Below are 15,906 nucleotides of genomic sequence, written 5' to 3'. Positions count from 1 at the left end.
TAGCAGAGTAGAACACTTGGTAAAGAAAAGGAGAGCCGCAATTATTGAATAACCAATGTTTGGACAGACAAAGTAATCAGACGATTAATCGTACCCTGTTCAATTTCTCACAAACCAATATGACAGGCCACATTTCCAGTGAACACTTTTTTGCTTTTGATGACAAAATGGAGGACATTAGTCCGTTCCTACCCAGCAGAGCCTAATCTTGTGTTTTTTTTATCGCTTCTAATTACTTCAGTAAAATGTTTGGGTCAGAGATGACTTGAAAGCTGAGGGTGGCCTGATGAGACTGTTGATAGTAGTGCATTAAAAAGATTTGCACCATCACAGTTTCTAAACAACCCCACATCATTATGCTCAATCAGATTTGAGCCATCTCACTGGTAGACTCTATACAGATACTTGTTATTGTCCTGTAGCATCGTATGTTTGACATTTTGAGGTGGTTTATAGGCTGGTCTATGTATTGGTCTATACCAGGGAACCCTGTCAGGGTCTCGACTTACTTTCTAGAGTTAAGATAATAGAATAAACAAGGTGCGGTTTCAAAATGTGGTTGTGCATCAGCAGTTGCTCTTATGTCAGTCACTGATAGTCAGTCAATTAGCTCATGTCCGCTAATATTTTTTGAGACTGCTAAATTAGATTAGCTGTCAGCTATCTGAACTGAACATGTCCCATGTTTCATGAGCTGAAATAAAAGATCCCAGAAATGTTCCATATGCACAAAGCGCATTTCTTTCAAATTTTACACTCAAATATGTTTACATCCCTGTTAGTGAACATTCCAGCCACATCAAGAAGCTGATTAAACAGCATGATGTTACACAGGTGCACCTTGTGCTGGGGACAAATGTGCAGTGTTGTGTCACGACACAATGCCAAAGATGGCTCAAGTTTTGAGGGAGCATGTAATTGGCATGCTGACCGCAGGAATGTCCACCAGAGCTGTTGCCAGAGAATTGAATGTACCATACGCCGACTCCCAATGTCATTTTAGAGAATTTGGCAGTAAGTCCAACCGGCCTCACAACCGCAGACCACATATTTGGCGTTGTGTGTGGGCGAGTGGTTTGCTGATGTCAACGTTGTGAACAGAGTGCCCCCATGGTGCAGATTATGCCATGCCTTGTCTCTGTTGCTTCATTCATTCTATGATCCTTGCCTGAGGTTCCAACACTTTTGTGGTTGAACTGATTTCGGTTGTGCTGATTTCAGTCTCCTCGTGGTATTATGACGGGATGGACTATCGTGGAATGGAAGTGTGGATACAGACGATATCATGTCTGTCATTCAATGGTATAAAAGTATTATTTTTCCACTGTGTTATTGGTGAGTTGTTAAGACTGTCAGAATGGCCACTTCACGATCAGAGTTATTATAACACAAGGTACATCCATGCTTCAGTACAGGACAGCCATGCTGTGTACTGAGATCTAGCAGCCAGATTCACTTGGAAATTGGACCTCCATCCATGTCCCGAGGACGTCGGGAGATGCCTTCAGAACCTTGCTAGGGCATTTTGGATGGAGATGGTGGATGGGCGTAAGCCACAAGCCGTGTGTTGAATCCCAGTGCTAGACAGTCATTTTACATTTGTTTGTTTTAACCTTATCCCAAACCTTAACCTTGTTAGTTCTAGATCTGTCATTCTCATTGAAATCAGGTTTAAGACGTAGTGTTTTTATGTGCTCTATTTCTATGCTTCCCATTCTAGAGTTTAATGTGTGTGTCTTTTACTTTCGGCTTTGTACACCAGCGTCAAACAGCTGAAAATACCATATTTTCGGGTTATTAAAAATCTATTTCACAGCGGTTTAAATGGTACAATGATTCTCTACACTGAACTGTTGAGTTGTTTTAACCCTATCGCTAACTCTTAACCGTTCAGAATGAGAGACCACAGCAGTGCAACCCCAGATGCAGCTGCTCCAGTAGGAGAAACCCAGGGTGTCCAAAACACATTTGGAGAAACATTTGCAGTGCAGTGATTTTTTTGTATTTTTTTTTTTTAAGCAAAGGTTGAAGGCTCTTGTAGTGTATGACTGAGGTCAAACCACTCACTGACTCACACTAAACACGATCAAAACAAGATTATGCTACACTGGGGAAGAACGGACTAATTACAATGAACTTGCCAAGTGATATTTCATAGAAGTCCTAGTTTGGCAAGGATGAAGAGAGTAATGACTCACTGAACCACTCCTCTATCATCAAAAGTATGTATTTACTAGAAACGTGGCCAGTCATAGAGGTTTGGGACAAATTGAACAGGGTACTACTATTAATCTGATTAGAAAAATCTGCCGTTGTGTCCTTGAGCAAGGCACTTAACCCTAACTGCTGCAGTAAATCACTCTGGATAAGAGAGTCTGCTAAATTACAAAACTGTCAAATGCACTCATTCGGCTGCTAGGTGAACAGTCTACTGCATACAAGATCACATCATGATTCTAAAATAACTTAGTATAATAGTGTATTATAGATTTACTGTAAGACAAAAAAACACCACCTCATTTCTTGAGATTTCAGGATGATTGTGCGACTTGTTGCCTTTTTCTCTCATGTGGCCAGACCTTAACAACGTGCTCCAATGGGCTAAATATGTGCTTTGACTGAAACTAAACACAGGCATGCTACAGTTTGCTAACCCATCTGCTGGAAAATCTGCCCGCTGTCCATAATTCTAAACCACACAGTAGGCTACTTCAGGACAACTCTTTATAACTCCAGAAGAGCTAAATGTTTCTCCTCATGAAACTGATTGAGATCCAATAGTTGCCCCCCCCCCCCCCCTCACGAACATGTTTCAGCTGTTCAGCTCTGGGGAAAAGGATCTATGCACGGACGGGGCGGTTACCTTTAGATTTGCAGTCGGCCTATTCTCAAACCTGTTGCACCAGATCTGCTCCCATCCCCTGCACATGTCCCCAAATCCAGCTTCACCCCCCTTCTATTGTTCTATAGTTCTCTGCCCCCCCTCCTCACCCCTCCAGGTTTGACCTGCCAACTGAACGCTCGCCCAGAGAACCGAAATGTTGCCACAATAAAAACCGTTCGGGGGGGTTGAGTACCTGACTAGAAGGTGTTTGCTGTAAATGCTGCACACTTGTATTGTGTATTGCCGGTCCAGGCTGGAATCAGGGTTCCTTGGAAAACCTGAAGCCACAAGTTGTAACTTTCCAAGCTTCTTTGACCGCCCCTTTTATTTCGTGTGTGTGCGTGTGTGCGTGCTCTCTATGAATGTGCCATTGATCAGTGTCATGACAAACCTGTGGTTCTCGGTTACCACCACACTGTTTGGTAGCAACCAGAGATGCCTGCGTTGTGTGCACTGAGTAAAACTCACTTAAGTAAACTATTGAGTAGCAGGGGATGTTTGTCTGGTGTGAAGTCTATCGCTTGTATTGTGTTTAATGGCTGCTCTGTGATGGTTTTAGTGGGGCACTGCTGGATAAGAAGCCCTGTCCTCATCGCCCCTCCAATAGCTGCTGAAGAGACGGACTACTTTAGTTGTTATTGGTTGGTTGGCGGTAAGGCAGAGGAATGAGGGACAGAGAGAGGAATGAAGACCACAGGAAATTGGGAAACGGGTAGAGGTGGGGAAGAATGGAGAGAACAAAGGAGGCAAATTCAAAATTGTAAGAAATGGGGCAATACAGGAGTTGGTGTATCAGAAACGAAACTGTTTTAGTTTGAGTGGGCCAAGTGAAAGTAAAACAATCTGGTAGTGCCTGGGCTTGATATGATCACACTAACGCCGTGATTCACGATAGTATATGAACACCCGTAGGCCTATTCTCTGCCTGCCTGCTCAAATAAGGACTCTCACATGTATATAGGGAAGAATAATCCACTAATATCAGATTCATTCCATCTATTGTACCTAAACTCCTGCACTAAACTCCCACCACCAGGGGGCAATGGTTCCACCACTTGTTGAGTGAATTAGTCCCCTTGGAAAGTGTTGGCTGGTATGCTTTCCCCAGAACTCTAATAAACACTAGCCTTTTCCTGTACTGCTGATGTGGAGGGCATGTTCAGTTCAGTCCGAACTGTAAGCCCCAGGGCTCTGTTCCTGGCAGGGAGGTACCGCAGAAGAATAGAGGCTAACGCTATAGCTGGGGTGACTCACTCCTGCCTGCCTCGGTGTGTGTGTGTGTGTGGGGATGATAGTAAAGTGTGTGTGAGAGGGTAGTATTAAGTAAGTGTTTGTGTGTGTGTGGGGATGATAGTAAAGTGTGTGTGAGAGGGTAGTATTAAGTAAGTGTGTGTGTGGGGGGGGGATGATAGTAAAGTGTGTGTGAGAGGGTAGTATTAAGTAAGTGTGTGTGTGTGGGGGGGGATGATAGTAAAGTGTGTGTGAGAGGGTAGTATTAAGTAAGTGTGTGTGTGTGTGTGTGGGGGGGGATGATAGTAAAGTGGGGAGAGGGGGAGTGTGTGTGTGTGTGTGGGGGGGGTGATAGTAAAGTGTGTGTGAGAGGGTAGTATTAAGTAAGTGTGTGTGAATACACATTTGTTTGTCAGACCTTTTATTAGAGCTGACTGGGCGTTTGGTTTTAGTTGTTTGTTGCGTTCACGGCCCACCCACGGGTGATGGCCCAGACAGAGGGGTGGCTCAGCCTCCCGTATCCCCACACGGAGTGACAAACACTGAAATGCACCGCGTTGTCTTCCCTGTGTCTGGATGATTGCATGAATTTTTTTTTTTTCCTGTATACACAGACATTCGCATACAATCAATCATGACTTTCTGCACTGAAAATGTACACTGGGGCAGTGGTGTGTTTTATAGTCCATCTCCTCCAGGTTGTCTGTATCCTGGTTCATTTTCCAGCAAACAGACATTTAGTAAATGTTATTATTCAGTCTTATCTGAATAATCATTCACACCATCCTCCCTTCTGGCAAACTGCTCTCCCTTTTTCACAAGTAATCCAGTCATCAGCCAAATCAACATGTAGTGAGATTTTCCCCCGTGGTCTGTTATTTACCATTTGATTCCTTGCCCGGAGGTGTGAATCCTAGCCGCTAGTTGGGTTAGTTTGTGGAGTGGACTCTGCTTGTGGAGTCATGTATGCCAGACTGTCAGAGACCACTTGGTCGGTATAACACGATCGGTTTTACCTGAGAGTGAACAGTCCTGATGAACACATTCCCAACCATGGTGCCAGTCCTCATGTAGTTTAGCAACAATAACCCATCTGGGCTCTCTCACTTCTGTTACCAAACACGCTCACACACACTCACACTTTCTCACTCTCACACATGCTTAGTTGCATATGTCCTGTTTCACACCTCAGTATTGATACAGGAGGCTGAATTCGAGCCTTCACATTGGTTTAATTTGTTTGCCACACACACACACACACACACACACACACACACACACACACACACACACACACACACACACACACACACACACACACACACACACACACACACACACACACACACACACACACACACACACACACACACACACACACACACACAGACTGGCTAAATAACTAGCAAGGTTTTACATCCCTTCTACCACATAGCACCTCAGCACATTATCCAGTCCATCACACAGTCAACACCTTGGATTCTGCAGTCCATTTGCACAGCAGTTATATGGCTATGTAGCAACATGTCAGGTTTAATGGCTTGCCACAGGTGTTTTCACGTCTCTAATCACGTCTCAGTTCACTTTTATTCAAATGGATCATGAATGTGTCTGGCAGGAAAAGGGAAGCACGCTTGTCTTTTACTTTAAAACTCTGTTTCAGAATGACCTGAGTTTACTTTCTCACTTCTTTCTACTGTTAAACTGGGTGCAGATGTAATTGCCCCCTGTTAAAGGGATACTTTAGGATTTTGTCAATGAAGCCCTTTATCTACTTCCCCGGAGTCTGATGAACTTGTGGATACCATTTGTTTGGAAGTTGATTAGCGCAATGACTGGAAGTCTGTAGTATCTACTAGCATTCTGGGTAATAACGAACTAAACGAACTAAACACCCTTCATTTAAATCCACCCCCACTCACTACACTTCTCCCCTCAATACACAGTGTCTAGTGCAGACTGTGTGTGTCTGTGATATAATGAGGTGAATGAGTGCGTCCCTCTTATTGATATTCTAATTGATCTTCCACATCCCCTGCTGATCAGGGCCTGGTAACAGCTCTCTGCCGTTAGCTAAAGCAGACGACAAACACTGCTGCACTTTACACCTGTCACACCAGAAAGCCAGGGGGACAAAGAAGTGCTCCATATTTCCTCACTCAATGAGATGTGATATTTATGACCTGATGGTTCACTGTAGTTATAGGTTCTGTTTGAACTAGATTCTATAGGTGGAAATGTACAACTGCTGTTTTCAAGAAAGTGACTTAATTATCTGAAGTAGAAATGCAGAAGGCATTTCTCTTGTTTTGGTTTTAAAACTCATTTAAACACATGAAGCAAGTTTCCTCTTAGTTAGGGCTGCTCAATTAATCTAATTTGAAATCGAAATTGTAGACATTGTAAGATGCTGCATTTTTATTTATTTTATGCCATGAATTTAACATTCAAATGTAATTAGAGTCTCCAGGGAAACTCTGACCAACACTTTGGGTTCCTTCCCTTTCACAACAACGTCTACTGTACCTGGCTTTTTCATTCGTTGTCGTGCCAAACAACACCAACCATAGAATTGGAATACTCATTTTATTTCTATGATTCTTACTGTTTGGATTTAAATCGGAAGTAAAATCGCAATTGTAATATTGGGTTCAAAAATTGCAATTAGATTATTTGCCCATATTTTTGGGCTGTAACTTGTTCTCTGATGCGATAGCCACAGATCTCTCTCATCAGCTCTGTGAGTGAATCAGCAGCTGTCCCGATTCTCTCTGCTATCTCCACTGGACACTGTACCTTAGCAGGGTGTGTGTGTGTTTAGTCTCTGGCAGATGACTGCCTTGTTCAAACCTGAACTTTTAGAGATCATTGTTCTGTTATACTGTATGCACATGATGCATAACTTTTCCATTCACTTTAACAACAAACCTCACTATATGGAATTCTCTCTGTGTGTGTGTGTGTGTGTGTGTGTGTGTGTGTGTGTGTGTGTGTGTGTGTGTGTGTGTGTGTGTGTGTGTGTGTGTGTGTGTGTGTGTGTGTGTGTGTGTGTGTGTGTGTGTGTGTGTGTGTGTGTGTGTGTGTGTGTTTGTGTGTTTTTGTTGGTGATTCACACACAAACGGGCTTCTTCGCCTGTATAGCCCTTCAAGAAGAGTCTGATTCCTCCAACAGTAACCCCTCTAAATGGTGGGAGGGGTTTGGATAGCTTGCTCCTCCCTTTACCAAGGAGTATTTAAACTGCCCCCTCCCTAACCCCTCTAAATGGTGGGAGGGGTTCGGATAGCTTGCTCCTCCCTTTACCAAGGAGTATTTAAACTGCCCCCTCCCTAACCCCTCTAAATGGTGGGAGGGGTTCGGATAGCTTGCTCCTCCCTTTACCAAGGAGTATTTAAACTGCCCCCTCCCTAACTCCACCTCAGACCAAAGTTTAGAATGAGAGAGCAGTAGAGTGAATTTGTTCTACTCTTCCAGAGATATTTTGAAGAATTAACTATTTTCATATGGAATAATGAAGACTAACTGGATATAGCAGAAACCTTGTTGGATTTTTTTACTCAACGCTATGGTGGCTTACGATGAACTGGGTAGCTTGGTGCCTATCAAACGGACTCTACAAGCTATAGACTGTCAGAACCGAGCCAACAAAGACTCAGAGGTGAGATACTAGATCAATCACTGCTTCTCCCAGAATGTTCTTTCTGCTGGCTTTGTCATTTGGTATCATATCAGTTGGATAGGAACTTGTTCTCTGCTGCGATAGCCACTGATCTCTTATCAGATCTGAGTGAATCGGCACCTTGTTCCTGTTCTTTCTGCTATCAAATCAAACAATTTGTCCCATGCTTCGTAAACAACAGCTTCGTCACAAGCATATTTGTCACATACTTTGTATCTCACCTGAACACTGCACCTTAGTAAGGTGTGTGGTGTGTTTTAGTCTCTGGTCAATTCAAACTTTTAGAGATATTTGTTCCATGATACTGTCAGAGGTCATAGAACTATCCATCCCTTTAGCTTTGCTTGCTTTTGTGTGAATCTATCTGCCCAGACAGGTAATGTATCCTATCCCTGGGGGTTGAGTAGTACCTCATCAGCACTGTAACAGCAGGGGACAAATAGCCATACAGAGATCAGCACCATGTTTGTGACTTCTCACCAAATTCTTCATACCAATAACATTCTAACTTGGAATGTGTGTGTGGTTTGAAGTTGGAACTTAATGCCAACATTATTGCACATTTTGAGTTTGCCAGTTGGTATTTCCCCTTCCTTTTCTCAGAGCCCTGGGGCAGTGAGTGCAGTGGCTCAGCAGGCTGGGAGCATTCCTCACACAATTAAAGAGAGGGGGGGTAGAACCCAGGTGTGCCTCTTCTTCTCTGACTCACACAGAGCCACTGGTCAGCAGCAGCCTTTCTTACTCACTTCTCTAGTCTCCTTCCTTCCCCCATTCAAGGTTTTTGCGGTTAGATTTCAGAAGGGGGTTCAGGGGGAAGCCAGCGGCTACATTGTCGGTAAATCAGAAAGGAGAAGTTGAGTTCTTCAATGAAGTGAGTAGTCTCATTTCTCAACAGATGTTCATGATTGTGACACCCATTTTTAAACCTAAGTCACTCCACAGTTACTCTTTGATGAGCTCTTTGGTTGGAATCCAGGGTAAACAGTGGTGTTCCACTCCCTCAGAGCCCTGCTATCAGCTATGCTGTAATCAGTGAGCGAGCTGCAGGAGCAGGGAGGGACAGCCAAGCCAGCAGGGATTAACATGTGGGGTTACATCAAAGGGAGGCCAGGGGCACAGGAAGGTGCTTTTGGTGGGGGGGGGCTGAAAAAGTGGATACATTTAGTTGATGAGCCCTTGGCTCTCTGGTTGGAGATAATGAGGTAGAAGGAGAATTGTGTGGGGGGTTATTAAAATATCACCGGAGGCCAATTTAGGGCATTAGGGAAGATTTGAGTGAGTACCCATGGTCCTTCAATCTGTGTTGTGGGGGGGGGGGGGTGTTCCAAAGACTGTACAGAACGATACAGTCCAGCAGCACAAACCCCATATATATCTGGCTTCCTGAAGGGAGCGAGACTGAACAGTATTCCAGGGAGTTCCCTGTAGTCAAACTGCCTGGACCAGAACTAGTTTCTATCAGTCTGCAGGTTGTCTCTCCAGCTGATAGTAACACTGGGTGGGCGTACAAAGAACAGCACTAGTGGCCTTTGTTATTCCAGGGCTGCTCCCCAAATGACAGGAAAGGCACAATGGGCAACACACGTTTCCAAAGTTTACATTGGAAGACCCCATGATTTCCAAAGCAAATTCCCCCTCTGTTTCCATTGTCCAATGGGGTTTACAGCAGAACTAGTTGGACACAGTGTGGCCGTTATGGTCCTCTCTCCACTTAGTAATGAGGCCAATTAAAATAAAGTCTAAAGAGGTTTAAAGCAGGCCTGCGTTTTAGGGTTGGGATTCCTTTCTGACCACACCATTTCTGGACCACCGTCAGAGCGGTTCGGATGTGGTCAGCGTTGGTCCTCTCGGTTTATTGGCTCTGTGGTTTTGATAGGTTCCTGGACTGTCTGGCGGTCCTGGTCAAAGACCCCGACCACATTTGGACCATGACCCTAGCTGGCCGCAGCCACTGTGGCTTTCACGCCAGACTCTGGGGTGGATCTGTTCTGCAGCTGTGGTCTGCTTCTGGGGCCAGGAGGAGCCTGAATGGCTCTCTGTTTCGCTGAGCCAAGGCAAAACCCCATTCATCCTGAGTCAGGAGAAGGCTCAGAGAGTTTAAGAGCTTGGGGGTACCAATAGACATGCAGCATTAGATTTCATAAGACTGATTGTTTCATTCACAAAACATGACTAATTGCATGATATTTATGGTTGTTTTTGAAGAGGTCTCTCTGTCTGAATTCATTACCTCAGATCTGCTAGTGTGATGTGTGTTGCTGTTGGCAGGAGGCCAGTGCATTAGCAGGGGAGTGTTGCGCTCTCCCTGCCTCAGGGCTCAGTACAGGGGGTTGAAGCTGGATTACCTGGCACAGGTGTGGTGCTTCTCTCACGCGACGAGGGCTCCAGGGCCTGTTCCGACTCGCACCCACAACCTCCCCCCTGAGACTCCTAAAAAAGACTTAGACTTCCAGTATTCTGGTGCCTGTTTAAGACGAGGCCTGTTAGTTCCTCTCTCGCTGGTGGTCTTCCGTCCAGAGTCACACATCAGTTTTACTGTAGCTGTCCAAACACAGTACCGTCCTGTCCCATACCTCCCTGAACTCTGGGAGACTGGAGTTAAACGATGAGGCCTTTTGTCTTCCCATGTTTGAGTGACTGAACAGTCCCAGTCTCACGGCCCGTTTGCTGTAGTCAGGCCATAATGCTGAGTAGTTGTGTTGTGTGTGACAGAGTAAGTGTGTGTAGTGTGAGTGTGTTGGACAGCTGAGAGCAGGGGTGCATTCCTGGCATGCCTCCAGGCCCCTTCTCTGGTCGGCGCCTCTGGGCTGCAGTCTGAAAGAGGGTCTTTGTGCTCCCCCAGCCTGCCCTGGGCTCCTCAGTCCTCACATGATGGAGGCAACAGCTGCTGGGGCTGCTGCTTCTTCCTGCCCGCTGTCTCTATGGCCTGACCCCAGCGCCAAACCCCTCCTCCATAGTAACAGTTTCCTGACCAAGTCCTTTGTGGGAGGTAGTGTCATCAATAGGGATTCATGGCTGGCATGAGGGCCATGTGATAACAGTCATGGGGAAGCTTCTAGCTGTTTCCTGGTGATGCTTCTGCTAAAAGAGTTGGAATTCAGATGGTTGGGTTTATGGTAAATGATAAAGGAAGTTTAGGATTTTAAGCCTAATCTGTGTTCCCCCCCTCTCTGTCTTCTCTCCAGGAACCCAGCAACAAGCGTGTCCGTCCTCTTGGCAGGGTGAGCTCGCTGGCTAACCTCATCTCCCCCGTGAGGAATGGGGCCGTCCGGCGCTTCGGCCAGACCATCCAGTCCATGTCCTTCCGGGGCGATGGCAGTGGTGGCAAGACGCCGGGCGTGCCCCAGAAGCCATGCAGTAAGGCGGCGGCGCCCACGCCACCCAAGAGACGCAACAGCACGCTGTGGTCAGAGACCTTAGACGTCCACCAGAAGGGCACCTTCTCCACCAAGGAGATCAAGAGACAGGAGGTGAGAGTCAACACCGTCACCATAGACTTCTCAAATCTCTTTTCACACAAATCCCAATAGAGAAAGAATGGGAACTCGGCTGCAACAATAGATGGTTTGATTAGCTTAGAACAGTGTGAGGTTAGAGACTGAACCACATACCTGATGTCTAGTTCTGCTGGCCCTGCTAAAGCGCTCCAGATGACTGAGTGCGCTCCAGGTCACATAGCCAGACGCCACGGTATTCAACCTAGCCTGGGACAGAGTTATTAAAGCCAGAGGGCTGGGTGCCTTTCCTGCCCCCCCCCCCACCCTCTTTCACTCCGTTTTTCTCTTTTGATTCTCATACAAGAGTTCAGACTCTTGTTTGTTTTGAAAGACCCCTCGGTATTTGTGCTGCGTGAGCTAAGTGGGGTTAGAAGCGGTCAGGGCCCAGTCTGTCACCAGTCTGTTCCAGAGCTGGTGTCTGACGTCACTAATGTACCCCTGGCCTGGCAGACCTCTCAACCAACTGTCAGAATAATCTCAAACCATAAACAACACAGAGAGACAGAGAGTAATTGAGAGAGAAGGGACCCAAGAATTTGGCAACTCATTTGGCATTGATTTGTCCTCTTACTTTAATATGTACTCAGTAATTTGGTGTCCTCTTTAGTTCGATACAGTTTAATATGTACTCAGTAATGTGGTGTCCTCTTTAGTTTGATACAGTTTAATATGTACTGTGTTTTAATTTGGCGTGACATCCTTTTCCATGGTGTTTTAAATATGTCTTTCATCTCCTTCCCCCTCAGGCCATATTTGAGTTGACTCGCGGAGAACAGGACTTGATTGAGGACCTCCAGCTCGCACGCAAGGTTCGTACTTTATTTCAAACCCTCAGAGTACATACCAGGCAAAAAGATTAAATATGACTAGTTGGCAGCTCTCCTCTACCCATTTAGCTATAAAAAGCAAGGATTCCATTTCTATCTCACTGAAACCTTTCCTCCAGAGCTATACTTAGCCTCTCCCTCTCTTTCTAAACAAACCGTTAGCCGTTGAATGACCGCTTGGCTCTATTTTCTCTCTCCTCCAGGCGTACCACGACCCCATGCTGAAGCTGAGTATCATGTCGGAGGAGGAGCTGAGCCATATCTTCGGGGACCTGGATGCCTACATCCCCCTCCACGAGGACCTGCTGGCCCAGCTGGCCACAGCCACCGGCCCCGACGGCACCGTGGGACAGATAGGACAAATCGTCGTCAGCTGGGTACGTACCAGGGCCTGTGCCCACTCAACTTTGCCCTCTCTCTATCTTCCTCTACCTGTATAAGTATTTATCTAGCAGGAACCAACGTGTTGAAGATGTCATAAAGATGCCCCTTTATGACATGGCGTATCTGTATGTTTATCTAGCAGAGAATGGCCAAAGTGCTAACGGTACGGTACATCTCTCTCCCCTCCAGTTGCCAGGGCTGAATGCATACCGAGACTACTGCAGTAACCAGGTGGCGGCCAAGGCCCTGTTGGACCAGAAGAAACAGGACCGGAGGGTGCAGGACTTCCTGCAGCGCTGCCTGGAGTCTCCCTTCAGCAGGAAGCTGGACCTGTGGAGCTTCCTTGACATCCCCCGCTCCCGCCTGTTCAAATATCCCCTCCTGCTCAAGGAGATCCTCAAACACACGGCGCCCGAGCACCCTGACACACCCCACCTGGAGCTAGCGGTGAGTGGAGACGCCCACAAACACTTATGAATACAGCGTTCTGAAACATCAAATATGTCATTGTATCCTATCCGTTTGTGACTATAACAGTGTGCGTGTGTGTCTCTCCAGATCACCATCATCCAGGATGTGTTGTCTGACATCAACATGAAGAAGGGTGAGTCAGAGAGCCAGTACTACATAGACAAGCTGGAGTATCTGGACGACAGGCAAAGAGACCCGCGCATCGACCAGTGCAAGAGTCTGTTGTGTCACGGCGAGCTACGCAACAAGAGCGGAACAGTGAGTTTAGAACACACACGCATACACACACACACACATTATAATGCTAAAATATGCACACTCGCACTGCAATCCACCTATAGCAATGACTCTTCCCTGGCTCCTTCTAACCCTCACGTGCACAAACTTGAGCTCTGCACCCCCAGATAAGGCAGTTGGGGCCAAAACTTGGACCTTTTTCCATTAAAAATGAACCTGAATAACACATGAATTACATAATCACATGAGAATCTCTACCAATGATAAATCCTCAGGAAAATAATAATAATCTGTTGGCATGAGAATGTGAGAAACTATTCCTGAAATGAAACAAAACGTTGGCAAATGATCTGATTTGAATCTTCTTCTTTTTATCTTCTTTCCTTTGTCCTCCAGAAGCTGCATGTGTTCCTGTTCACAGAGCTGTTGGTGATGACCCGGCCTGTGACGCGGAACGAGCACCACTGTTTCCAGGTGTACCGGCAGCCAATCCCGGTGCAGGACCTGGTGCTGGAGGACCTGCAGGATGGAGACGTCAAAATGGGTGGCTCCTTCAGAGGAGCATTCAGTAACTCAGACAAAGGTGAGACCCCTTCCATGTCTATCTGGAGGTTAAAGCCTGTAACTGAAAGTGATGGTTAATTTAACGTCTTGTTCTCTGTTCATCTCCTCAGCCAAGAACATCTTCCGTGTGCGTTTCCATGACCCGTCTCGGGGCCAGTCCCACACGCTGCAGGTCAACGACATCTTCCACAAGCAGCAGTGGCTCAACTGCCTGCGCAGCGCCATCTCCGTCCACCACCCTGCCGACGTCACCACGCCCGCTTCCTCCCCGGCAGCCGACGCCCAGTCTAAGCGGCGCTCCTCCAAAATCTCCTCCATCATCCACACGGAGGAGGCCGACGAGAACTGCCCTTTGACGCCCGCAGGTGCAACGTCCGCCTCCAGTTCGCTATGCGGGGACGAGACCCCCAGTCCCACCTCATCGTCTCCCTCCTCCCGCTCCTCATCCTCCTCTTCATCACCACTATCCTCCCCGTCGCCCAAACACAAAACCAAAAAGGACAAGCGCTCCCTCAGTGCCTTAGGGAAGAGGAAGGAGACCATGGTGTAGTTAGAGGGGAGAAAATGGACTCCTTGGCGAGCGGACAATATGTTTGTACATAAGGAGGGGGGGGGGGGGTGTTCCCTCCCTGTGGGACTTTTTATTTATGTGTCTGTGTGTTTTATTATTACAACAGTATTTTGTGTTACTGTCCCCATTGGCAGCTATTTAGTTTACTCTTCCATCCCTCCACTGTTTGGTTTTGTCCACAAAGGGGCTAAGTGCATACCATTCAGTATTCTGGAGAGGCCTGCTTGGCTTTCAGTAATTAGAGAGAAGTTGTGCAGATTGTCCTGTTTACTGTTAGATTTTTTTTATTTTTAAGTTTTACTCCCTTTTTTTCAATCTGAACTTACTTGTAGCTCTGTTTAAAACAGCACTGTTTATGGCGCAGTGCTTAAGGGCGCTGTACTGCAGCGCCAGCTGTGCCATCAGAGACTCTGGGTTCGCGCCCAGGCTCTGTTGTAACAGGCCCTCGACCGGGAGGTCCGTGGGGCGACGCACAATTGGCCTAGTGTCGTCCAGGTTAGGGAGGGCTTGGCCGGTAGGGATGTCCTTGTTTCATCGCGCACCAGCGACTCCTGTGGCAGGCCGGGCGCAGTGCGCGCTAACCAAGGTTGCCAGGTGCACGGTGTTTCCTCCGACACATTGGTGCGGCTGGCTTCCAGGTTGGATGCGCGCTGTGTTAAGAAGCAGTGCGGCTTGATTGGGTTGTGTATCGGAGGACGCATGACTTTCAACCTTCGTCTCTCCCGAGCCCGTACGGGAGTTGTAGCAATGAAACAAGATGGTAGCTACTAAAAACAATAGGATACCACGAAATTGGGGAGAAAAGGGGGTAAAATTCAAAACAAACACGTTTTTAAACAGCACTGTTTCTAGCTTTTAGCTGAAGTTATTGAACACTTTGGGGATGTGAGGTGGATAGAAGGGAAGAGTTCCCACAATAGATGAGATACGAAACTGAAAACTATACTTTTTGATAAGTCTGATTCGTTGGTGTACTGGAGGACGGGTCTTATTTTTGTACATTCCTAATAACATAATTATTTTAATGTTCTGGACACCTTTTTGCATCTACTGCAGTTGATGGCATTCATTTGAATCAAATTGCAGTTTAATGGGGGAAAAAAACCATATCAAATGAGATTTTGTTTTACTACAATGTAAAAACAATTTAAACTGAGCCATGTTGGTTTAAAAAGCTGACTCTTCTGAATGAAAATCTATCACTCAATGTAGCAATCTTGCATGGAGCTTTAGTTTTTGACACGGCCACTACACAGCCACGGTAGTGGCAGGAGCATGTACATACTTGTCTGATGGGTTGGGACCTACTGAGGAGATGCCGTGTAGCTGAAAGAAACCACAAAGATGGGTTGAGAAGAGCAAAAGAGTATGTTAGAAGAAGATGTAAGAGATGTGGGGAAAAAAAGATGGAAATGTTGAACGTGTTTGAACTGAGAAGTTGGGGATTTTGTTTTCAAGGTGTGTGTAGCCACTAGCCACGCAATGATGGAGCTCCGAGTGAGTTGGGATGTGGTGCCTTGTCCAAAATGGAGGTTAGAGGCACTGGTCAAAAAGCCAGTGAGAA

General features: G+C 46.3%; 1 protein-coding gene across 3 annotated transcripts in view; it reads left to right on the top strand.

The window, feature by feature from the left end:
* LOC124014040 (neuroepithelial cell-transforming gene 1 protein-like) overlaps positions 1 to 14,837 on the top strand; it is a 37,887-nt gene extending 23,050 nt beyond the window's left edge. For 2 of the 3 annotated variants that reach the window (XM_046328705.1, XM_046328703.1), the window contains 7 exons: positions 10,977 to 11,261; positions 12,035 to 12,097; positions 12,319 to 12,492; positions 12,689 to 12,946; positions 13,058 to 13,228; positions 13,604 to 13,790; positions 13,882 to 14,837. In XM_046328705.1, the coding sequence (XP_046184661.1) occupies positions 10,977 to 11,261; positions 12,035 to 12,097; positions 12,319 to 12,492; positions 12,689 to 12,946; positions 13,058 to 13,228; positions 13,604 to 13,790; positions 13,882 to 14,321 (1,578 nt within the window). In that variant the 3' untranslated portion in view covers positions 14,322 to 14,837. Of the gene's footprint in view, positions 1 to 7,518; positions 7,771 to 10,976; positions 11,262 to 12,034; positions 12,098 to 12,318; positions 12,493 to 12,688; positions 12,947 to 13,057; positions 13,229 to 13,603; positions 13,791 to 13,881 lie in introns of those variants that run through there. The other variant, XM_046328706.1, reaches the window with a different exon arrangement.
* The last annotated feature ends 1,069 nt before the right edge of the window (positions 14,838 to 15,906 follow it).

The sequence above is a fragment of the Oncorhynchus gorbuscha genome, linkage group LG25, assembly GCF_021184085.1.
Source record: "Oncorhynchus gorbuscha isolate QuinsamMale2020 ecotype Even-year linkage group LG25, OgorEven_v1.0, whole genome shotgun sequence".
Taxonomy (NCBI): Eukaryota; Metazoa; Chordata; class Actinopteri; order Salmoniformes; family Salmonidae; genus Oncorhynchus; species Oncorhynchus gorbuscha.
The sequence above is the reverse complement of the archived record's forward strand: the minus strand, read 5'-3'. Positions and strand labels throughout refer to the sequence as shown.